The 24,253-nt window shown below is 49.8% G+C and overlaps 3 protein-coding genes and 1 long non-coding RNA gene across 5 annotated transcripts; 1 reads left to right on the forward strand and 3 right to left on the reverse strand.

The window, feature by feature from the left end:
• Nucleotides 1–421: 421 nt before the first annotated feature.
• On the reverse strand, nucleotides 422–2,720 carry LOC116797383. Its single transcript, XR_004360638.1, has 2 exons — nucleotides 2,346–2,720; nucleotides 422–837 (listed from the first exon to the last, which is right to left on the reverse strand). It is a non-coding gene; the product is annotated as an uncharacterized LOC116797383 (long non-coding RNA).
• Nucleotides 2,721–2,885: 165 nt separating this feature from the next.
• Nucleotides 2,886–5,724, forward strand: CCDC27 (coiled-coil domain containing 27). The gene is made up of 6 exons (XM_032708826.1): nucleotides 2,886–3,073; nucleotides 3,915–4,045; nucleotides 4,181–4,258; nucleotides 4,522–4,734; nucleotides 5,203–5,307; nucleotides 5,431–5,724. Exons 1-6 carry the CDS (start codon nucleotides 2,965–2,967, stop codon nucleotides 5,548–5,550), a joined length of 756 nt encoding a protein of 251 aa, XP_032564717.1. The 5' UTR covers nucleotides 2,886–2,964; the 3' UTR covers nucleotides 5,551–5,724.
• Nucleotides 5,725–5,885: 161 nt separating this feature from the next.
• LRRC47 (leucine rich repeat containing 47) lies at nucleotides 5,886–10,842 on the reverse strand. Its single transcript, XM_032708820.1, has 7 exons — nucleotides 10,207–10,842; nucleotides 9,680–10,126; nucleotides 8,874–8,990; nucleotides 8,447–8,562; nucleotides 7,883–7,985; nucleotides 7,432–7,521; nucleotides 5,886–7,254 (listed from the first exon to the last, which is right to left on the reverse strand). Exons 1-7 carry the CDS (start codon nucleotides 10,840–10,842, stop codon nucleotides 7,033–7,035), a joined length of 1,731 nt encoding a protein of 576 aa, XP_032564711.1. The 3' UTR covers nucleotides 5,886–7,032.
• A 155-nt stretch (nucleotides 10,843–10,997) lies between these two features.
• On the reverse strand, nucleotides 10,998–24,244 carry CEP104 (centrosomal protein 104). Of its 2 annotated transcripts, none has more exons than XM_032709098.1 (22): nucleotides 24,183–24,244; nucleotides 23,394–23,557; nucleotides 22,710–22,883; nucleotides 22,267–22,405; nucleotides 21,981–22,046; nucleotides 21,537–21,613; nucleotides 21,213–21,381; nucleotides 20,787–20,945; nucleotides 19,935–20,150; nucleotides 19,522–19,725; nucleotides 18,870–19,037; nucleotides 18,113–18,286; nucleotides 17,326–17,502; nucleotides 16,685–16,891; nucleotides 16,107–16,223; nucleotides 15,645–15,681; nucleotides 15,486–15,567; nucleotides 14,774–14,882; nucleotides 14,340–14,478; nucleotides 13,606–13,673; nucleotides 13,257–13,347; nucleotides 10,998–12,090 (listed from the first exon to the last, which is right to left on the reverse strand). In XM_032709098.1, the coding sequence occupies exons 2-22, from the start codon at nucleotides 23,504–23,506 to the stop codon at nucleotides 11,957–11,959; spliced, it is 2,820 nt and encodes a 939-aa protein (XP_032564989.1). In that variant the 5' UTR covers nucleotides 23,507–23,557; nucleotides 24,183–24,244; the 3' UTR covers nucleotides 10,998–11,956. The 2 variants fall into 2 exon arrangements, with proteins under 2 accessions (XP_032564989.1, XP_032564990.1); XM_032709099.1 differs by having other exon boundaries at nucleotides 11,999–12,090; nucleotides 13,252–13,347.
• Nucleotides 24,245–24,253: the final 9 nt, after the last annotated feature.

A 24,253-nucleotide genomic window follows, 5' to 3' on the forward strand; every position in this document is an offset into this window, starting at 1 on the left:
GAGGAAGAGGAGGAGGAGGAGGGCAGCCGAGCCAGCTCAGCAGCTGGAGTGGGATTTCCGCCTGCCCGTGGCACGGGAGGCACCGGCTGGTCTGTGTTTTCCTGGAGCATCCCTGCATCCCACAGACGTGGTGTAAGGACAGCACGTTTTTCTCATCCCTGCTCACTGACCCTGTCTGTGTTCCCTGGGGTGTCCCAAACCCACAGGGCTTTGTCACTGCAGCACAGACTCAGCCCTCACCTGTGCAGGCATCGCCAGGACTGAGGCGAAGCCACATCCTGCTTTCCCGACAGACTGCCAAACCCTACCCTCAGCCCTCTCTAGAGCTGGAAAGAACCTGTTTGTCTGTTCCTGATGTGTTCTTGTACTTAAATATTGGTGTATATAAACAGCAGCAAATGTACATACAGTAAACTCATTGTGCTGTAAGGAGAGAGAAAGATTTATTTTCATGTAAGCTATAAAAATTGATACTGACTCCTGAGACACCACAGTGTCAAGTAAATTAATTTCATGTTGTAGCATGTAAAAATGTAGAAAATCCTGTTTCCAGCCTTATCTATTTTAAATCCAATTTTTTCTCCTCTGAATCTTTCATGCAATTGAAGAGAAGGGAGAAAGCAAATGATTGTCCTGGGAAGTCAGAGGTCTGGATAATCACTCCCTGCTCTGTTGGAGAGTTTTGCAGACAGGTTGGACCTGGTGAGCCAGAATGCAGGCAGTGTAAATTCCATCCTGTCCTGGAGCACAGCAGTGGTCTGGGTGACCAGTTCTGTTCTGTTCCTGGTCACTTTTCCCAGCTGCAATTTCTCCGTTGATTCGGGCTGGCAAAAAAACCTGCACAGAAAGCAAGGACACACAACGTAGGTGTGTTCCCTCCCTGAATGCTAATTCCCTACACATCTGGGAAGGCAATGTCCCACAGCAGGTCTCAGAAAGGCCCAGGAAGTCACAGGAGCTCCTGCTGTGGGAGGGACACGGGTGGACAGGGAGCTGCTGCATCTGCCCCCTCAGCCCTGGGTCACTCGAGATTTTGGGCAGGCTGAGAGAACCCACACAGAAACGATGCTCCTGGCACCTTCCCACTGCCTGTGGAGGCCTCCAAAGGCAGCCCTACACCTGCTTCCCACCTCCCCAGGCTGGGGAAGGGGCTGCAGACCCTTCCCAAAGCCCTGGACTCTCTAAGCAGGAACAAGAGCTCGAGCCCCACCTATGACATTCAGGGCTCCCCTGGGATGCACCTTCTCCTGCAGGCAGGCAGTGTCTGTTCCCTCTCCAGGGGGAACACGGCTGTGAGTGCTGGATGTGCAGCAGCCCCGGGCCCAGGTCCCCTCTCCAGTGCCCAGTCCGGGTGTCCCACAGCAGCTCCAAGCCCTGAGCACGCAGGGGTGGCCTCCTCTCCCTCCTGTCCTTCCCACTCTCCAGAGATGGGTGAGCCACACGTGCAGAGTCACTGTCCCTGAGGCCATCCCACCCTCACACCCCAGGGATTGGGAACAGACTCCCTGGGGACTAGAACCCAACTCCCTTGGCTGTGGCTGATGTGTGAATGTGTGTCCCCAGGTAATAGCTCAATAAAGCACTTCAATGCTTTAAAGCTTCTGCAGCAACCATTCACATTTCCAGCATTAACAGGGGCTGTTCCCAGCAGTATTAATGGATCACTCCATGGCAGGAATGGTACTTTTTGTAATGTTACCTTTAGAAAATATGTTATTTTTACAGCTGTGGTTTTTCTTTTGTGGTTTGTTGGTTGTTTTTTTGTTTGGTTTGGGTTTGGGTTTTTTTTGGTAACACAATAAAAGCACATGTGGGAATTGTTGCATCTGGCAATTAAAATTGTACAGAAAGTGCCCTCCTCACCCACATAAACCTTCACCTGTAGGACCTCAAAGGGCCTAAAGCTGCTGAAACCAAAAAGAAACCCACCTGTGAGTAATAAACTGCTACAGTGAGTACAGAGAGGCAAGAGGTGGCTTCTGGATATATAAAACTTTCTTTTTTCTCAATAAATTACTAAAAAACAGCAAACGAGGTGGATAACAAGAATTAAGACACTGCTTTTCTGAGTCTGAAAAATTACTGTTAAAAACAATTTCCCAAAGGAAATTAAGTTACAAATGTCACCACTACTTCCAGTTTTAGGAATGTATATTCCACAGGCAGGAACTGGAAACTGATGGGACTAAAGAATCTTGCAAGCAGCATTGTTTATAAACGAACACTCTGAAAGGGAAGAAGGCAAGAATGTTGTTGTAATACAATAAAAACACCATTAAAAAGCTTTCAAAACACATCAAGAACCGGCCTGTGAGAGCCACAGGGGAACAGGCAGAGCCACCCACCTGCAGAGAGCTCCTCACCGCAACAAAGGTCCAAAGCTCCCGGCAGAGCCTTCAGCCACGGGCCAGCCCCGGGCTCTGCCTTCTGCTGGGCTCCGTGCTCCAAAGGAATCCTGGAATCACAGAACGGGGTGGGCTGGAAGGGACCTCAGAGCTCATCTCGTTCCAACCCGCAGGGAGGGGGTCGGGTGAGACAGGGATGGAGCTGGGGAGGCAGGGGAGGGTCGGGCCGGCAGAGGAAGGGTGGGACGAGCCCGAGAGGGGCTCGGTGCGGCTCCGCTCCGTCTGTCCGTCTGTCGGTCTGTCCGTGTGTCCGCTCGGGGATCGCGCTCCCGCGGTCCCAGCGCAGCTCCGGCGCTCGGGATGCGCTCCGGGATGCGCTCCCGGCGCACCCGCACGGGCAGGAGGGGCAGGAGGGGCAGGAGGGGCAGGACGGCGGTCCCAAGGCCACGGAACGCGGCCCCGCAGTCCCAGAGCCGCTTCTCCCCCGCCCGGGGCCGGGCGGGCACTCGGAAGCGGAAAACACCGCCCGGCCCTCGCCGTTGCCGGGCAGCGGCCCCGCTCCAAACCCGCTCCAAACCCGCTCCAAACGCCCTCGGGACCTGCCGGGAGGCCCCGGGCGATGGACGGGGAAGCCGCTGCTGCCTCGCAGGGGTCAGAATCCACCCAGACCCTGGACCAGCTCCGGGAGGAGCTGCGGAGAGCCAAGGATGACCACAACATGGCCACAGGTACCGGGGAAGGCGCCCAGAACAACCCTCCCCTGCCCAGCTCATCGCCTGCCTCGGCTCCTCCGACCCTGAGAACATCGCGGGGTGTTGCTCACAGAGCGAGGCTGAAATTGCCACCTGTTTGGAAAACACTCCCTCTCTCCTCTCGAAGTGAAGAACATGAGAAACCCCAGCAGAGAGAGCCCCAGCAGAGTCCCTGGGCACCAGCAGTGTCAGCTCTGGCAAACCTGGGCTCGTGGTACCCTCTCCACGTGCCCTCAGAGCAGTGCCCACCTCACACAGAGTCATGTAGTTTAATACACGTGGAATCATAGAATAGTTTGGGTTGGAAGGGACCTTAAAGCTCATCCAGTGCCACCCCCTGCCATGGGCAGGGACACCTTCCACCAGCCCAGGTTGCTCCAAGCCCTGTCCAGCCTGGCCTTGGACACTTCCAGGGATGGGGCAGCCACAGCTTCTCTGGGCAACCTGTGCCAGGGCCTCCCCACCCTCCCAGGGAATAATTTTTTCCCAATATCTAATCTAAGCTTGCTCTCTGTCACTTTGAAGCCGTTCACCTTGTCCTGCCACTCCAGGCCCTTGTGAGTGGTCTCTCTACACCTTCCTTGCAGCTCCCTTCAGGTACTGGAAGGCCACAATTAGGTCACCCCAAAACCTTTTCTTTTCCAGGCTGAACAAACCCACATCCCAGCAAAGCACCACAAACTACATTATCCCCCAGTGTCACTGTGGCTGCAGCATTAACGTGGCCCACAGTGTCTACCCCCAGACCATGGCTTTGCTCATGCTCACCCAAGGAGCCACAGAGCTTTTGGCCTAACACAGCACTTCCACTCCACAGGTGCCATCTCTTCCTTGCAAAGACAACTGGAGATCCAAGAATCTGAGCTTCGGAGATTCAGATACGAGAACGAAATGCTTCAGAAGCAGCTCAGAGAGCGAGAAGAGCAGCTCCAAGCCATGTCTGACAAGGTACAGCCCGAGTGGCCGTGGCTGTCAGGAGAGCTGGCAGCTGGGAATTTGGGATTTACGCAGCAGTTCCCTCTCTCATAGGCAGGAGGGGCACCTGTAACTGTGAAACCAAAGTGCAAAATATTCTGCCTTCAGTTTTGCAGCCTTACAGAGGAACAGAGGAAGGAAGAAGCGATGGTGATGATGGAGGAGGAGAACCACAGCCTTCGACAGGTGAATGTGGTGCAAAGCCACCAGAGAAAATTCTGGTATTTGCTGCTTCACTGGGCTTGTTTGGCATTTAATCCCTCTACTCAATCCAAGCAGTTTCAGAGGAAATGCCAAGTAATAACAGTTACGGGATACTGGTGAGGTTGTTTGTCCACAGACTCTGCCCAGGAAATACCAGAAGCATTTGGACCAGATACTGGGAAGACGAGGCCAAACCTGCTCACTTTCTTCCCCACAGTAACAGCTGGATTTCTGCATCTGCTCAGGTTGTTACAGAACAGGAATCCCAGCTGGCTAAGCAGGAGGAGCAGATCAGTGAGTTAGAGGGGACGATCAGACGGCTCCGGATCGAGGTTGTGACCAGCCGCCGCCACGCCCAGGAGCACAAACAGGCCCAGGAGGAGACCAAGAGCCAGGTTGAGGCACTGCAGCACAAGGAGGTGCAAACCAAAGTGGCACTGGAACGCATCAGCAGCAAGGTAAATACGGCCTCTTTCACCTCAGAGCCCTGCCTTCCTCTTGGGACACTCCTGGGAATCTCAGTCCATTTGCTCCCCAGCTGTTCAGCAGGCAGCTCTTATACCACTTACAATGCAAACAGGCCTCAAATACCAGAAGCCCTTGAGAAACTAGAGTTCAGAACAGCCACATCACCAGATTTCTAACATCCTTCCAGACTCAAGGTAACAGGAACCACCTAAAAGCCACTTCCTGCAGGCAGACGTGCCTGATGCCTGGGGAAGGGCCGCAGCCCAGCCAGACCCACACCGTGACCACAGCACTTGTAGTGAAACCCAGAACGCCCATAATTTCTCACAAACACTTCCCATCTCATCACTCACCAGTACTTTGCCCAGGCCTGACAGTGCAGTCTCTGTAAATCCATGCAAATGTCAAGGAATTATATATACAGACTAAATGCACCTGGTTTCCTCTGTTATCCCAAGTTTGACAGGTTACGAAGCAAAATAACCCAGGCTGCGTTCAGTGTGGAGGGGCAGGACCCCCCCCACGCCGAGCTCACGGAGGAGCAGGTGCTGGAGGCATTGCAGGTACGTGGCTCTCCCAAACTCAGCTTCCAGCAGCCAGGAAGGGACTGCTGAGGTGAGAGAACACTTCGCAGCGCTGCTCTCCACCTCTGCACTCCCACCCCTTCACATGTCCCTGATTTCCAGAGAATTGCTGACGAACGGATGGAGTTCTATCACATGCTGAAGCACAGAGACATCAAGGTGCCCCTGTACTACCCCGGCATGTACAGTTCATCACCTCCCAAGAGGACGAGTTCTCCCTGAATGGAAAAGCTGCCCTGATGGCTGAGCCAGGAACCACCACCAACTTCAGGCTCTGGGTCCTTGGCTCTGAGCTGGTGACCTACAACAGATTAAACTCATTTTACTGAAATCAAGTTCTGCAGGAGTATCTGATTCAATTGTTTCAGCCGACTCAGAGCACAAGTCGCTGTGAGTCCTTGGTCTGTGGAAACACTTGATTTCCCAGGGAAGCCCAAAGCACAAGCTCTGGTTGGCTACAAGCAGCTGGGAAGTGTGAAATTCCAGTTTTTGAAGTGCACAACAGCTGCTCTGGGAAGTTTTTAAGTGAGGTGACTGAACATTCACCAGTGCCAAAATGAGTGACAGTGCCATGACTGCAAGTACTGTTTTATTTTTCCATTCCATATGCAAGTCCCAGCACAGGGATGTATTTGAGAGAGTATCAGTTCAGTTAGGGCTCCGAGAGTATCATTTTTAACAGAAAAGGGTCTATTTGGAAGTCACCCTGGCTAAGGGAGAGCTGCAAGTTCACACCAGTGGTCACCTGGGTGTAGAGGTCACCTACAGACTGCCCAACTGAGAACTGCCCCAACTGCCTGTATTTTGGGAAGTGTCCCCAACACTCTCCATGTGGGGTGGGACAGAAAGCCCCAGGAGGGTCACTCTGGCACAAGTGTCTGTATTCTGGGGGGACAGGGAGCTTCAGCAGTGCCAGTGTGAGGCAGCAAGAGCCCTCTGAACAGACCTGAACCTCATCAGCATGAACAAAGCCCATGCTCTATCACAGTAAATCACCAGCCACACAGACGGTCACTGCCATTTCCACAGGGACGCAGGATGGCTCTGAAATACTCTGGGACACACAAACCCTGCAGACATTTCAAATGACCACTTAAAAATGGGAGCTCTGTTCATGCCTGAACACAGAAAATGTCACTTTAAAACTCATCCCACAAGTTCTGACAGCAATTAAATGTTTCTGACAGGAACTGTGTTCACAGTAACTCCAGATAAAACCAGAACTATGCAGAACGAGATGTCAGCAAAGTGGTTTGGCATTCTGATCCTGAACTGTGCCCAGCACAGGACCTCCATTCCACACTGTCACCTGCTGCATTTCTCTGCTGCCAAAATAACGATCCAGACGAAACACACCAGGAAGAAAAAGGGATCTTGCAGAAAATTGTGGCTGCATTTGTTTCAAATATCACGATGGTTTTCTCTACAAGTTGCTGTGCTCTGATGTCTGACACCTCCTCTGCCATAAGTCCACGTTTGAAGACGCTGCTCTCTCTGCCCTGTCCCAAAACCAACAGTCTCTGCTAAGGCTGAAAGATTTCATTCTCTTTGCTGTAGCTCCTCAAACTCTGAAGCTGTTGCCTCCCCAGCAGGATGCTCTGCATCTTCTCTGTAGAAACCCAAACCTCCTCACTGTGTATGGGCTGTTGAACACGGGGAAAAACCAAAAAGCAAAGGGAGTCCTCTCCTCAGCTGGGACAGCTGCTAACGGATCACAGTCAGCAGAGAGGACACCGTGGCCAGGTCAGTTTTAGAAGGATAAAGTACTTTCAGGTTTCCATCCGTGTCCACCACTCGCACCTGCTCCAACACCAGTGGCAGGTTCCCGGGCTCCAAACTCCCTGGTCCACAGAGAGCATCCAGCTCGGTATCCGAGCCTGAGCCTTCCTTGTTCTCCAAGGCAAACCTGTTCAGTTCTGCAGTTTTCTGTTAAAGCAAAATACAGAGAATAAGATCAATTCTGTGGCAGAGAATTAATGAGAGGGAATAACAATACTGCTAAAATACAAATCAACTTCTGTGTTCTTCTCTGTGCACTTGAGCAATGACACATTTGGTAGGAGCCCACCAAGAAGAGACAGGATATTCTCCTGATCTCCCTACCAGGATGAGTGTGTCCATCACATCTTTGCAGATCTGTAAACTGGTATTGCTCGTCACCTCCAGGAACAGGTCACGGGTCTCTTTTCTAATCTGTAAGAGTTTCACAGTTAAAGCAAGTCAGGAGTCAGAGCATCTCACCCACAGCCCTCTGACACATTTCAATACACAGAACTAAAGGCTTTCACTTAATTTAACCAGGGGTTAAGCACTGCTGTTCTTTTACTCCTGCCCTTCCACAAAGCCTTTGCACAGGTAGGCTGGTGCCTTTGGAACAGATTTCCAGAGGTACAACTCTAACTCCCAGATCCCTCTCAGTCTGACAGTCGAGCACACAAGACACAGGCTGTGAGGGTTTATATCTGGAACTCAACTTGTGTGTGTCTTTGTGTTAACTCTCAGCAGAAAGAAACACTGTTTAATTGACTAAAGTATTCCCATGAACAGAGAGTACCTTTGTTTTCTCACTATTGGTTATTGGTGGGAAGGAAATCACAGCGCCCTCAGCATCCACCAGGCACGGGTAGTTGTCTTTGCCATCCAGCAACTGCAGGTACCTGCCAAAAGAAACAGTGCAGCAAAAAGTGAGTGACAGAGAGCAGCTGGACACAATGGCAGAAAATAGTGACAAAAAGGAATTAGTGTGTGAACAGCACAGGGCAGAGCCACATGCTCATCTGCTCCTACCTACAGATTTACCCCACCTCTGATTCACTTACTTTGCTGAATGTGCACCACATACACTTCATTATCCTCTGCTTCCCTTTTATTTGCTGTTCTAAATAGATTTGTCACCTCTTGAATAACTCATATGACAGTAATTTACTCTGGATGCAGACAGAAACACTGGAAGGGCACTGAACATCCTCCCTTCCTTCCGGGTTACTCTTCATGCAAAAATTCACTTCAGTGTTTTTCACCTCAACTCCCAAGAGCTCGTGCTGGGTTTGTGAGCCCCATCCCCAGTACAGTCACCTAAATGTGTGTGAAGAAAAGCACAGAAGACCAGGGTACTGACCTGTGCAGCCCAGAGACATTCTGACGCTTCTTCTGCTTCCGCTGCTCCTCAGCCTCCAAATGCAGCTGCCGGAGAAGGTCCTTTGCCTTGATCTCCTTCCGACCCAGGGGCATTATCTGCACCACACAACAAAACAAACATTTGAATTCAAAACTCCTCTGAGCAAGTCAATAATTAAAACCATACTCCTCTATGTTGTCATTCCCCATGCCTTTTTCAGCCTGGAAATACACCTTCCACTTCTCATGGAGTGCTGTGAGTTTAAAGCTTTGTGTAAGCCACAACACCCACTTGAAATACAGGCTCAGTCACTGGTACTAAACCTGGTACAGCAGGATAGCAAGAAAATCAGTAGAGCTTCTAGAGTAAAGCTTCAGGAATTCGTTTTCTAGGATCTGTGGGGTAAGAAACTACTGCCAAGCCCTACCTTCAGCTCGTCAGGAGGCTGAACGTCATAAGTCAGAGGAGCTTTGACCAGCTGCAAATCGTGGGTGGCAATGGTGGCCACTGTGCGCCTCTCACAGATGTCCTCGTGCAGCTTAGTCTAAAATAAAATAAATCAAAAAGTGATTTATCCCTTCTGGGGTGCAGATTCTTCTATACTTAATGTCTGCAGCACTACCAGCCAGGTGAGTATGAAACAGAGCCCTTCCCTTCCCCTGCGAGGTGCCTGTATCTGCACTGCAGCCCAAGCACAAAGGCAGTGAAGCCCAGCACGTGAGACATTTCTCAACTGGGAAATCAAGTTTTAAGTCAGAAATCACGAATACTCTGTAACTCGAGAGCAGCTCCCACGTGCCACCTAAGGGACAGGTCTGTGGGTAGGATGCCTCAGTCAGAAGGTTGGGTGTGCAACATGGTTTTAGCACAGATCAGGGAACCTGGAGCCAATCCAGGATCCATCTAACGTGGACACAGGTTTATTTTTAGCTCTCAACAGGTTCCACAGCACCGACGAGCTGCTGTTACAGACACAACACAAACGTGAGCACATCCATTGCCCTCATGGCAACACCTGAGCTCTAACAGGTCCTTCCCAAAAACCAGTTCTGCTGATTCTGGACTCACTGGGCACGTGCTGCTGGCACAGGCCACTCTGCACGGCCACCCCTGGACCCTCCCACCCTACAGTTCACAAACTCATCTGCTGGAAGGAGCCTAGAACAGTCTATTTCCAACTCTTGACAGCAACATTCCTGCTGCAAACAAGTACCACGACGCAGCAGCAGTTACCTGCATTGACAGGAACCTCTTGAGGGCGTTTCCCGGCTTTAGGTTCACTCCCTTCAGCACGCAGCACACGATGAAGGGCCGAACATCTTTGACGCCCGGGCTCACTTTGACCACCAAGGGCGCCGGGTTCTCTGAGACGTGCAGAACCTTCACCAGCAGCCTGCTCGCCTCCTCCACCTCGTCCTGCTCCCCATCCCCACCGTCCTTCTTCTGCTGCTTCTCCCTCTTCTTCTTCCTGACCTCCTCCCTGGCGCTCTCGGCCTTCCCCTTCCCGCGGCCCCCGGCCCGCAGGTACTCCAGGATGGCCTTCGTCTGGCACCCGTTGACCATCTTCTCCAGCCGCTTGTCCCGCAGCGGGTTGCCCCTGAAGTTGGCCTCCTTCAGCCGGGGGCAGTCGGCCAGCGCCGAGGGCAGCTCCCGCAGCTGGTTGTTGGCCACGTCCAGGCTCTGGAGGAGACAGAGAGGGACGGTCAGGGCTGGGTGATGGGGACCCCGGAGTGCGGAGGGAGCCCGGGGCCCGCTCCCACCTTGAGCGCCGGCAGGGCCGCGATGTCCGGGCCCAGCTCCGCCACCTCGTTGTCGGCCGCGTCCAGCCGGCTGAGCAGCGGGAAGGGCGCGGCGGGGCCCGCCGGGGGCAGGAGCCCCCCGGGCAGCGCCCGCAGGCGGTTCCCGGAGAGCAGCAGCTCCTGGAGCTGCGGGGCGGCGCGGGCGAGCCCCGGGCCGAGCTCCCGCAGCCGGTTCCCGCTCAGGTTGAGGCCGCGCAGCTGCGGGAACGCCGGGGCCGCGTCCCCCGCGCCGTCCCCGGCGCCGCCGAGCGCGGCCGGCAGCGCCTCCAGCCCGTTCCCGGACAGGTCGAGCAGGCGGAGCGCGGGCAGGGGCCCGCCCAGCCCCTCGCCCAGCCCGGCCGGGCCCAGCGCGTTCTGCCGCAGCACCAGCGTGTGCAGCGCGGGCAGCGCGGCCGCCACGCCCGGGCCGAGCTCCCGCAGGGCCGCGCAGCCGCTCAGCTCCAGCGACTGCAGCAGCGGCAGCGCCAGCAGCGCCGCCGGCAGCCGCCCCCCGCCCGCCGCCACCCGCTCGGCCACCGCCGCGCCCGGCAGGCACAGCTCCCGCCGCCGCTCCCGCGCCGCCGCCTCCAGCTCCGGCCACGGCCCCGCCGCCGCCATCGCGCCGCGCCCGCCCCGCTCCTCCCGAGGGCCGCCCCGGGAGGGCCCCGCGCCCGCCCCGCGCCCGCCCCCGGCTCGGCCCCGCCCGCACCCCCGGCACTGATCCCAGCGCCTCCCTCTCGTTCCCTCGCATCGCCGAGCAACGCCAACAGGAACTCTGATATGGGTTTTTTTATTTATTCGGCACGCGGAATCGGGTTCTCAGACAGGAACCCATTGTCACTAAAGAGAAAATAAAAATACGTGTTTGTTAATATCTGTACTCCTAGCGTATGTATAATTATTTATAATACGTATTTGGAGGCGTTACAGGAACAATTTATACAGATTTTTGAAATCCAAGCACGCTGATCTACCTGGAAAATCCAGAAGCTGGTAGGTTGGTTGGCTGCAGGCAAACTAGAAAACCTGTATTACAAAATCAGCTCTGTATATACAAAACACTACCACAAACTCACTCCATGGGAGCAAAAACCACCAAAACTTCCCCTCATATTACCATCTACCACTCATTCCTGTGCCTGCAGCACCAACAAATGCCATCCTGGAAAGCAACAGGCAGAACGTTACAGGTAGGGATGTGAGGATTGCTGCTTTAGTACAAAGCTTCATGCCTTGGGTCTTAATAAACTCTCTTTGAAGCTCCTTAAGTCACATGCTGCAGTCTTTGTATGGTTATTTTAATCGAGGTCTAACTAGAGAAACTCAGTACTTGAGTGTAAAGTGCACTAAAGCAGGCAAAAGGTCTACATTTATTAATTCAAGCTCTTCAGGGCCCAACTAAGAGTAGTTTTTCTTTTCTTTGAGGAGCCATTTCTTGGAGATATGGACTTGGAGGGTTTAGTTTAACCAGCCTGCCAAGGGGGCTCATAAGGCACTTGGTGCACAGCGAGAGGCCACATTTCATGTCACCTGCTATGTGGTGGCAAAACACGGGGCAACACCCACAGTGACAGCCAGAGCCAAGGGGGGTGATCACAGCAGGGACTGCAAGAGGCTAAAACAGCCCCACGGAGCCACATGAAAAAGGTGATGCAAGTTGCCCACAATTTTTAAATAGCTATGAGCAACCACGTGCCCAGTTATTGAGACAAAGGAAGAAATACTTGTCCTGTCATCTCTTGGAGTATTTTTTGCCAGTGCTTTTATTTGGGCCCCCTCGGGTTGAGATCTTGCTTCCTATGGAGGGAGATTGGTATTTTACTCCTGAAGGACCCGGTTTCCTTAAATAGTGGCCACCTACTTTGGCTGTGAAGAGAAAATAGAGATCATTATTGCAAACACATCTAGTTCCAGTATTGAATTTTATCCATCATTTTGATTTTCAGGATCTATTAAGTCTGAATGACTGAAGCAACTAGAAGCTGGCAGGCACTGAGCCTGAGTGCATCCCACACCAGGAGTGGTTGGACTAAATGGTCAGGGTTCCTTTCCTATCTCTAGGAAATACCTCTGGAATTTTAGCTTATCTGGGCAGGATTTAAGTTTCTTCTATGTTCCCAAACTCTAAGCAGCAGCAAACTAATGACCTGCACCCTCCTTAGCAAGTACAAACAGCAAAGCTGAGGACAGACAGACAGACAGGCCTGTAGGTCCAGTTCAGGACTGGAAAGGGCTGAGTTTAACCACTGTGATTCACTTATGGCAGCTGAAAGGGGCAATTCCATAGTTCAGGAACGTGGTGTAGTTGTGACAGGCAGATATGAGCAAAGCACAGATCAGACAAAGGAGGTGAACTCTGAACATGCAGCTGATTAAAGAACTCCAAAGGGTCTAAATGAGGAAAGAGCTGGATGTTACTGGCCAGGAGTTCTGGTGCTGCAGGCAGTTTGTTTAACTTCTGTGTTCTGGAAATAAAAGGATTTTCCATGTGCTTCATAAGTAAAGACAACTGCTAATAAAACACCTGACTTCAGCATCAATGTCTCTTTGTTGGTAAAGGAGCTGCACAATGATAAATTCTGCCTAGTTCCTGAGTCTGGAGTGGAAAGGAAAAGCAGTGCACAGCACTCGCTGTTCAGTTCATCCTGTAATTAGGATCAGCTTTACACCCTCTGATTGGACACTAAAAGCTAAATCAGCCCTGGTTTCCTGTGTCAGCATTCAGGACCTTTCCAGAACATTCACTGTTCAGCAGATTGTTCTGCTCATGGTCATCCCGTTCTGCAGAAACAAACCCCCTGAACTGATCAATGTATCAAATTGCCAGTTCCTGCAATCAGCTGAGCTCATGGCCCTGTTTGGAATGACTGTTATTGAATGATTTTGGGTATTTGCTCCCCAGCACACTGTACCAGCACAAGAACTACCAGCTCACACAAATGCAAACCACAAGTTGCACAGACACAGCTCACTCCTGGGGATGAAACACTTTCCTTAAGGCAACACAGTAAAAAGCATAACTAATACCTTACCAGGCTGCAGCAGAATGGTTTTATTCATCGGGGATATCCTCCGCTGGTTCATTTTACAGCCATCCTGGTCCATCAGGTGAGATTTCCAGGCCTAAAGTCCATTAGAAAGAAGTGATAGTAAAACACCAAAAAAATTAGCCAATGATTTACCTGGTCACATGGGGAAAATGAGAGCTGTGTAAAGACTTTATGGCAACAGCATTTTAATCTGCTCACTCAAAGTATGAGCACCTTGTGACTTATTATGAAATAGAAATTCATACACCCATTATTTTAATATATCTTAAAAGGCACATCACATTAAAACAATCACCCTACAAAATCAGCCCAACATGGAGGGCAGGCTCACCTCCTCTCCAGGGGGAAAGTTCTCATGGCACAACGGGCAATGGTTCGCCACGTTTTCTGGTTTGGCAGCTGAAATTGTTAGAAAAATAATGTAAGAATTGCAAAGACAGGCTAATCTCAAATACAATAGGAGAACTTGCATAGCAAAGAGCATAAAACTATGCCATGGCTAACCCATCTCCTGCCCCATTATCAGAACTGCTCTCAAAGAAATCCCAGGTTTAATCATCTCCATCAAAACCAGATCAAAAAGAATCAGAGAATCACAGAATGGCCTAGATTGGAAAGGACCTTCAATATCATCCAGTTTCTCCCTGTCACTCCAGGCCCTTTTAAACAGCCTCTCTCCATCTTTCTCATCAGCTCCCTTCAGGTACCAGAGACCACGATTAGGTCACCCCAGAGCATTCTCCTCTCCAGGCTGAACAATCCCAATTCTCTCAGCCTTTCCCCATAGCAGAGGTGCCCCACCCCTGTAATCAACTTGGTGTCCCTCCTCTGGACTCCCTTCAGCAGATCCATGTCCTTCCTGTGTGGGAATGACAGTGCTTTTACTCAGGTAAACTCAGGCATTTACCCCTAATCTGTTCCCTCCTGAGGATTTACTTAGATCCCTAAATCCATTTTTCCTCAGACTCCTAAATATGAAACAGAAGCATCCTGACTTGCCAGAGGTCCCCAGTATTTGGAGGTCTGAACCTTTGAAGTTCCCCCTTCCTGCCTGGAGCTACTCACGATTGCAAATCCTGCTCTTCACGTGTTTGGGCAGCTCGTCCCTGGGCAGGGCCTCGCTGCAGCGCTGGCACTTCCCAAAGCTGTCCCTTTTGTCACAGTCAGTCAGCAGGTGATCTGTCAGGCTCGAGATCTCCACCATCTGCAACACAGCCAGGGCCACTCAGGGAGGTTTGTGCTAAGCAGGGGTGGGATTCAACAACCTGCTTACCAGATTTTTGGAAGGTAAGGCTCACCTTCCAAAATGACAAGGGGAAAATGCAATTTAGTTCAGTTATTAATGCATATTCTAAATGCTGCTCTTTTCTGCAAGCACTACCCAAATCACACAGGCCTGTTCAGAATTCACCTGCCTGAGTGTTAAACATCTTATAATGCCTCAAAACCAGAATAACAACAGCCAATGTCTTCAGTAGCTCTGAAAAGTTCAGTCTGACCTGTTTGCAGTGCTCACATCGGGTTAACATGGGGCAGTGCTTCCAGTAATGCAGATCCAACCCTTCCTCTGTGAAGGATTCATCCCTTTCACCGCAAAAAATACACAAGCTGGGAAAAAAATACAAACATCAGTGACATCAGAGTGAAATGGATGAACCCTGTTCCTTCTGCTCAAAGTTGTTCTGAAAAACAGCCACCATCCTGGAACACAACATCTTTTCCCCATGTTGTGCTGACCTTAGGATGGGGCAGGTACTGGGATGTAATTTATGGTCAGTACCACTATAAAGTGTTTGTTCATATAGAAACATTAATTCCACTAGAGCCCTGCCAACAGCTCACTGAAACTGGCTTTCCTGGCTCCAGAATTTCCACGTGCTTCCTCTATGACCTCCCCTATAACCAGGAAAGCTACACTGTATTTTCCCCTTATTTCACACAGGCACCTGAACATTGAACTGTGGCCATTTCTTATCCCACAAGCAACTCCTCAGAAAACAAGTTCAAGGTCACACTATCCGAGAACCTAAAAAAACCCAACAGCTGAGATTGCTTGGTGATAATTCCCAATCTGTTAGAAGAGATTTTAGTTGCTACTGTCTCACTGCTGAAGGTACTAGCTTTGATCTACTGCAGAAATATTATTACTGTTATTAGCTCACAGGTGACACCAAGTGCTTAAGGTGATTAGAGGCTGCTCATCTCACTTACTTATCCAGGTAATTTGCAACTGAGGAAAGATCCTCTGGAATCTCTGCTGCTGCAGCCTGGGGGCTTTCGTATACCTGGTAATCTAGAAGGAGAGATCTATTAAACCAAGATCACATTTTAACTCATCTACAGTTCTTAACACTATTTGAAACTACCTACCTTGATTATCTGGTTTCTGAAAATCAGATTCTTTCTCCTAAAGAGCAAAGAAATTTTAGATCAGAAATTTGATAAATGGCTGTGATGATTTCCAGGGAGAAAGGAAACACATTATATTCTAATTTTTCTCTGTAATTTAAAGTTTAGAAGCAGAGCCAAAGCACTAAAACGTTTGTGCTTCTGGTTCTCGGGCAAATCTCTCAAGTTTGAAGGTTTTATTTTATATTATAAAGCTATTATTATTATGTTATATTAAAGAATTCAAATTTTATACTATGTTAGGAGAAACAACACCCCAGATTTTATACTGGACTGCTGAAGAGGAAAGTTACCCTGTGTATGTCTGGAGTCTCTCTTTCTTTTAAGAATAATGAGACAATGCCAATGTTCATTATCTAAGCCCGTGATACCTGAGCAACAAAGGATTAAAAGAAATAAAAATTAAAACCAAACCACCCTCACCTCTTCACCTTGAACCTCTGCCTGTATCTCCTTTAGAGCTGCCAGCTGACCTTGCAGAACTTTTATTTCTTCATTCTTCTGTTTCTCTGCTTCTTCTGTCACTGCCTTTTTCTGTGCCTGGCAGGAAATCCTCTGTCAGTTCCAAAAGCCTTGGAACCATCCATCATACAGAACACATTGCAAAACACATCAGCACAGAACAAATGGCCAGTGCAGAACTGGAAACTTCCTGCTCAGTTAAATGATGGGTCTGATCCAGTGACACCTCCCTCCTCCCAAATTCAGAAAGGAACACCCAGCAGAGCCCTTCTGCTCACTGCTCCCAAGGCCTGCCAGCAGAAAACAGTATTTGTGCATTTTCCAGACTGCTCGTGCACTACTCCAGCAGGACCATCTCTGTATTCCTTGCTAGCTTTATTCCCAAGAGCGAACGTAGGGAACACACCGAGCTTTCTACCCCGAGGAACGTTCACCGCACACCTGAACACGCTCTGCTGCCCGTGCCGTGAGATCGGGGTGTCCCTCAGCTGAATGCCCCGTGGGAAGTGGCCGCTATGTCCTGCCCTCTCACGACATACCCTCCCCTCAGGCTCAGAAAGCTTCCCGTCGATCCTGGCGAAGCCCTCGAAGAGCGTTTTGTAGCGCACGGTCCTGCGGGCGCTGGCGTCGTCCGGGGGCAGATAGTCCAGCACGGCCGCGCGGTGCTGCCGGTACATGTCGAAGATGATCCGCAGCACCACGTCCCGCACCTCGCGGGCCCTGTGCTCCAGAGCTCCCGTGGCAAACTGAAAAGGAAAAAAAAACAATGATGAAGAATTATGTCTCTCTTTTCTCATGTTCTTAAGGACTCGTTTATTAGTCCAAAATGATTGTTTCCCTGCAGCAGGAGGAATCTTCCTACAGACAGGTTTTGCAAACACTTTTTGACCCGTTGATTCTTTTTCCCCCATATTGACATCTTGGTTCATAGATCTATAGAATGGTTGGGGTCAGGAGAGACCTTAAAGCTCAGCTCATTCCACCCCCCTGCCATGGGAAAGGACATCTTACACTAGTCCATGTTGCTCCAAGCCCTGTCCAACCTGGCCCTAAATTACCAGCACTGTTTACTGGGGGGGATACACCTCTTCAGGAATTCACTAAGCACTCCAAAACAGCCAGGCAGGCCCCCAGAAAACCATCAGAAAGATCTCCATGTGCTGTAGCCTCAGCCTCTTACCTTCATGACGTTGTTGATGGTGAACCCAGAGTTCCCAGTCCCCAGGGCTCTCAAGAGACATTCCACCAATTCCACGTGACTCATCGCCAGGTGTGTTGGGGAGTTTGGTTTTAAAGGTTTAACCAGGTGGATTGGAACAATCTGGAGAGGTTTAACTTCAGTGCACAGTGCCATTTCCTAGGAACAGAGAGTCAGTGTGCAGGCTGGAGCTCAACGAGGACAATAACCTGCTATTCTCATCTCTGCAGGTCACTTGCAACAAAGAACACAAGAGTCACACCTTGTCACACCTGCACAAGAGTCACACCTGCTGCAGCAGAAATCCCCACACTGTCCCTCACAACAGAGGTGACAAAACATGGCCAGAAAAAATTCTGCAAAGACATTCAATTTGTTCTGCCACTATGCCTTCCACATATTTACAGCCATAAACTAAAACACAGGAAGTTCCATGTCAGCATTAAGAACTCCTCTCCATGGAGGGACTGAACAGGCTGCCCAGGGAGGGCATGGAGTCTCCCTCTCTGGAGACATTCCTAACCCACCTGGATGCATTCCTGTGTCACCTGCTCCAGGTGACCCTGCCTGGGCAGAGGGGTTGGACTGGGCAGAGGGGATCTCCAGAGGGCCCTTCCAACCTCAATAATTCTGGGATTCTGTGATAAGCTGTAACCCTTCACAGCAGCCAGCCCTGGTCTCACAGCCCAGTCTGATCAGGTGTTGCCCACCTGGGAGCTCCATGATGTGCTTAATCAACTCAAAGCCCAATCTGAAGAGAAACACCCACCTGGATGAAGGCAGAAGCCAGAAGGCGAAGACGGGATGAAGAGTCTCCTGTTCTAGAAAGCAAATTTGGAAGGGTTTTTTCCACACAATGAGAAGTCTCTAGCTTCCCTAGCTTATGTTTTGGTATATATTGTGTAATGATCATTTTTAAAAGTTTCAGGGAAGCTTGAAAAACCTAAATCAAAAACAAAAAGGAAACATTGAGCAAAAACACCACAGAGATCCATGTTTTCAGGCAATACTGTAAAATCTATTGTTAATCTGGAATAACAGTAGCACTCTTAGAAGAAGCTACTTCAGATTAACTCTCTTCCAGAAAACCTGTTGCCAGGGCTTAGGTGAAAGGCTTCAGAAATTGTTTTATAAAGACTAACAACTCTTGATTTTTTTTCTTTTCTTCTTGTTGAAGGCTTATTTGAAAGCACAGTGTCCTTCAGCTAAGTGCAGTCTCTTGAGCTGGAAACTAAGTTATTTCATCACTATACTTCAACTTTAACAAAATAAGAGGCTCAACCTCACTGCACATTTACTGCATCAGCAGATATTCCTCAAGCTCATGGCTCAGTCCAGGGCAGTATTTTCCATCTGCTCAATGCCAGACGCTGCCCAGTTGTTTTGGAGTTTGCGGGCGGTTGTTTTGATTTTGAACTTATTCAACAGTACATTTATAAACTATTTGTTCAAAGTGGCTTAACATCATGGTTCTTCAATTTTGGCTGCCAGTTGTTCACTGGAGCATCAAACCTATCCCAACTTACAGAAGACACGGTGTCTTTGATGGCTCTCCTTACGAGGAAAACAGCAGCCCTCAGCATGTTCCTTAAATCCTCCTTTGGAGTGTTCACTGACACTTCCATCAGCTTCTTATACACAGCCAGTAATGCGTCTTCTCGATATGACCAAGTTCTGGAATATGCTCCTGAAACCTGAGTACAGAACACACAGGTCCACACAGATATTTCAACACATATTCAACATTTATATAGAGAAAGAACCTCAAAAAAAGCTTATGAACTGAAGCATGAAATGCCCAAGTGTTCCCTACAGGACTCTGGCTTTATTAAAAGCACACATTTTGAAATGTGATGAATGAAATGGATTAACAGGTCAGGCTGAAGGAGCCCTTCGAGGTACAGTGAAGGTTTCTCTCCCTACAAAAGACAGTGGCAAGTTAAGGGTTTTCTGGGTCCCTACCCTAAAGCACACAACTGGATCCTGTCTGCTTACCAGCCCATCAGGTAATCAAACATACAAGCTACAGCATCATATAAACATTTAAAACAGGCATCCATATATAGCCAAGGTCAAATTTTAATCTCAGATTTCTAAGTAACAGCTCTGAATATGTAAAAATCCTCTAAACTCAACACAGAGCACAACAATCCATGGATTTACGTTGTTGGTTTTTACCAAAGCTTCTCCAAAAACGTCAACAGCAGGGCTGGCCTCCCTCAGTGCCTTCTCCGTGAGCGGTTCGGGCTCCCCAGTAATGCCAGTCCTTGGGGTATCACCAATGTCCTCTTCAGTCACCTCTGGCTCCAGGTAGGCAACAGCTTCATCCACCTGCTTGCAGATGGCTGGGAGAGGCCTCTCGTCGTAAGGTAAAAATTCAGCCTAACAGAGAAGACAAAGTTGTGTTCTGGAAATGACTCAGATGTGAAGCAGTTTCATCACTAACTGGATTCACCTCAGTGCAAATTTCTCATATCAAAGCTGCATTGCTCCACAATTAACTGTGAGAGTAACCACAAGACCTCATTGCTTGGAAGGCTGGACACCAGGTCCTTGATGGGTTTTGCAGTTGCCGAGGTAACACTACTCACATTTTCCTTGGAGGCTGTGGGCTGAGTCAGAGGAGGAGGAGGGGACTGCTGTGGAACAATGGGCTCAGCAGAACTGGGATCCACCGACTGCTCTGGCAGCTCAGGCTCTGCCCCCCGGGGCTGTCCCTCAGCTGGGTCTGTGTGCTCAGGAGGGGAGTGCTGGGGGCTCACAGGGTCAGCCACAGGCCCCAGAGGCAACTCGGGTGGTTTTCGGATCTGAGAAAGGGAAGGAGATTCTGTACAGCAGGGCTAAAAGTGTGCTAAAATCAATTAGTACAGCTACACCTCTGGCTGTCAGCAGGATTCTGTGCTTTCAAGTAAACATCAGACCTGGCTCACAGATGTGCCATCATTCCCACTGGATGCAGCTTTATCAAACAATCAGAAAATAATTCTGTGTGGATGCCTGTGGGGAGAGACTACAAAGCTTTCCCTCCTAAGAACAACATAAAACTATACATATATAAAACAATCACACTGTGTGTGATTGTTTAACCATTCTGTATGGTTAAGCCTTGATGTCAGCCTAGGACTCTTCTACCTCTCCAAAAGACTAGAAAGTATCTTATTCATCTGCACCAGGTAGCCCTGAAATTATGCAAAACATTCAGGATTACAGTGCCATTTGCTTGAGACCTCGACAGTTTAACATAACTTATGGAGAACTAGGCATGTTCATAAAACACCATGTGAGAGTCTTTGGTTGGGGAAATCCACAATCCAAACAGAAAACTGAAAATCTCATGTAAATGTCCTAATAGCTGTGTAGTAACTCCTACTCTTTGAATATTTTTGGTTGCTCTGCCATTTCTATTTAGAATACCCCCCCAAGTTCAGACTGACAGCACCCACCAGCAGCTGTGCATCCAGGAGGTCGTGGAGCTCCAGCTGCTGGTACACCTTCAGCCGGTACTCATCCATTTGCTCCTTCTTCTTCTTGGCAAGATCATAGTCCTCCTTCTCCACCGCGTAGCGCTTCTCCACCTCGTACCGGCCGAGCCGCTCCCCCACCTACAGTCGGCACAATGAGACACCTTGGAATCACCTTACTGTACATTTCTTGCAATCACCTTACTGTACATTTCTTGCAATCACCTTACTGTACTTATGTATATATTCCACTATTTCCAGCCAAACTGTTCAATCAAGCTATCCGAATTTAAAATTATTGCTTTGGAAATACATTGGAAATCGTTATGGTCCCACACCACCAGCAGGGCCCTGGTGGGCCACTGGAACACAGCTCCACTTAGCAGAGAAAAGATCTCTCATCACCACCTTCTGCAAGTCTGCAATGGCCTGTTTGAGTTTCTTGGCGTGGTCGTAGCGCTCGTGCCGGACGGCTTCCCGCTTCCTCTCATCCAGCCTACGGATTATCTGAGCCACTTCCGGGTCCTGGTACATGTCAAAAGCCAAATCATCCAGAGGGGAAATGGAGTCAGATTTCCTGAAGTCATAAAATGAATAAAATAACCCACAATAAGCCAGGCTGAGGGAATGGCTTCTCTTTTCGTTAGCACGGAATCCACAAAACACAGAGACCAACAACTACTTTCGACTGAGTGGAGGTTTTCCCAGAGTACATGCAAAGAACATCCTTACCCAAGGTAAGTTCCATCTAAGGCAGGATCATCTGATTTAATTCCCAAGTAATGGTCTATCAGCTTCTCTCTGGAAGGCTTTGGAAGGAGGTAAAAAAACATCTTAATGCACATTTACCAACATCAGGTGTGTGTTCAGGACAGAAGTTCTCACTTGCCACAATAAACAGCAGTTCTGCAACTCAGAATATTTATGTTTTGGGACACATTGAAACGAGAATTTGGAGAGGCTAAAAATGAGATTGTTTCAACTGATTATGTTTTAGTTTTTGTATCCTGTATGTGGCTCAATTTTTGAGAACTTTCTTGTTTCAAGAGAACATTAAAAATAAATCAATACATGGCAGCTCTGCCAGAAGAAAGATACATCCCCTTGCCCCAGGAACCTGTACCTGAACAGGTGGAGCAGCACCTGAGAAAGAGGACAGGGATGCTTTGCACTTACACTGCTCATGCTGTCATTGCTGTAGTCTGCTGGATCCCCAATGATGTTCACAGCTACCAGGGCAACCTGCAGAGATTCACAGAAAACGGAAATGCATAAACCTGGTCATGATTCCAAGCCACCTCTAACCTGTTACTTGTATCTTCTGTTTTAAAACAAGCCAAAATAAATCCAGGAGCTTTCAACCAACATTTCTGGCTTCTACAGATCAAAGAAGCAGATTTCTGTGTTTGTTCTGTACTAGGGAAGTATCACTTGGATTACCAGGTAAAGACTCTTAACTCACCTGTCCGTATATGTTGTATTTATTGACATAATTTTTATGGAAAATCAGCTTCAGGTACTGGCCAACTGCATCCACATACACAGATTTTAACTCCCGTGCTTTGAAGTCAGTCTTCTCATTGTCTGAGAGAGGGACATAGCTGGGAAGGAAAACGTAACAGGTGAGCAGAGGACACGTCCAGACACACAGGTGGTGCTGTTCCTCAGGGTAGGACCTGGTGAGGTTTAAAACTCCCCATAACTGAGGCAACATCTGCAAGGCTGTTCATCTGCAGGTGCCTCTTACACCTGCATCTTCAGCTCTGTCACAGATACACATGAGTCCTGGGTCTCTCTGCTGCTTTTACAGCATGTCCACACCTCTGGCAACCCATAAGGAGTATTATTTTCCCCTGGAGGTTTTCTGATTAAGACAATAAACCCACTCAGAGCTTTCTGACTCACCCTAGTCTCTGAAACCTCTCTGACTGATATGGAGAGAAGTATTCAGGCAAACTTTCACTGATGTAGAACTCAATTTTGCTGGAAATCATGTACTGGTGAGCAAGCAGCTGCAGCTTCCGTATCCGACACCTCTCCACCAGCTGCAGGATGATCTCCTGGGGATACTGACAGAGCCTGGAACAGACAGTTTCTGAATGAGATCATCCTTTTATAGAGGACTTCACTTCCAACTTGAGCAACATTCAATTATGAAACTTTCACATTATTATTGTTTAAACCAACATTACAAATATTGTAAAAAGAACCCCAAGAGCAGAGTGGAAACACTTTTCCCTTCCCTTTACTGCACGTATGTGTATGTTCAAGTGCCCCACATCTGTCTAGAGGACGTGCTGAGACAGCACTAAGCCAAAGCAGTTGCAAGCTCCATGTCTGCCAAGAACAAAAGCGCTTTTCCCTTTTCCAGGACATTATTTAAATGCAACGTGGTGCCTTTAGGTGGCAACCAAGATGCTTTTTTCCCCCTCAGGATGAGGATTCCATGGGACTAAAGTAACTTTTGTGTTTCATCAGCTTGGTCTGGGGTCCTGCAAACCACTCTTGGCCACGCCTGGCAGAGCTCCCACTCGTCTTAACCTCGGTTCTTCAGCACATCAGAGCTCCAGGACCGTGCACAGGCAGTACCTGGGTGAGCGCCACCCGTTCACCGTCGGCGCGTGAACCATCAGCTCCCGGGCGCTGAACCCGTCCTCGTGTCCCGACGAGCTGACCACGGTGAAACCGATCTTGTGCGGCATCCTGAGGAGCTGAGCTGGTCACAGCCACCGCCTTCAAGCTGAAACTCATCCCTGGAAGGACGATAAAAGACCGCTGAGACACTACAGTCAAAGAATTAAATCCTGTGGTCTCGTCAAGTCAGTAGATGATGACCAAAAATCTAAGCTTTCTTTAATTATTATGGGCATGATAAAACACACCATGTTCTTGTGGTGTGGGCTTGATTACTGCTGAGCAAAACGAGGGTTTAGCTCACTTGCAGAGCAGTTTGCCAATAGTAGTTTGCTAAGCCAAGATGGAGCTTGAAGCTAAGAGTTCCAAACACACACAGCAGCGACCTGTAGCATCCTCTGTGTGCTCGAGCCACAGGAACAGACAAAAAACAAAGCGCAGGGTCAGTTTAGCCCCTTTTCCCAGCCACAGGGACGGCACAGGGTGGGGGCACAGGACAAGCACCGGGACCGCCGCTGCCCACCCCGGGCCGTGCCGCTGTTATGGCCCCAAAGCCCTCCCTCCCTCCTCCCGCCGCTCGGCCCTGCCGGGCCACGGCAGCGCCGGTCCCGGGGAGCGGGGGGCCAAAGCACGGAGCCGCGGCCAAAGCACGGAGCCGCGGCCAAAGCACGGAGCCGCGCCGGGGACTCGGGGGTGCCCGGACCGGGGGAGCGGAGCAGAGCGGGGCGGACGGGCCGGGCCCACCTGGCTCAGCGCGGCCATCGCCGCTCTCATGGCAACGCGGCCCCGCCGCGCACGCGCCACCGCCCCGCCCG

This window comes from Chiroxiphia lanceolata, chromosome 22, assembly GCF_009829145.1.
Source record: "Chiroxiphia lanceolata isolate bChiLan1 chromosome 22, bChiLan1.pri, whole genome shotgun sequence".
NCBI classification, from domain to species: domain Eukaryota; kingdom Metazoa; phylum Chordata; class Aves; order Passeriformes; family Pipridae; genus Chiroxiphia; species Chiroxiphia lanceolata.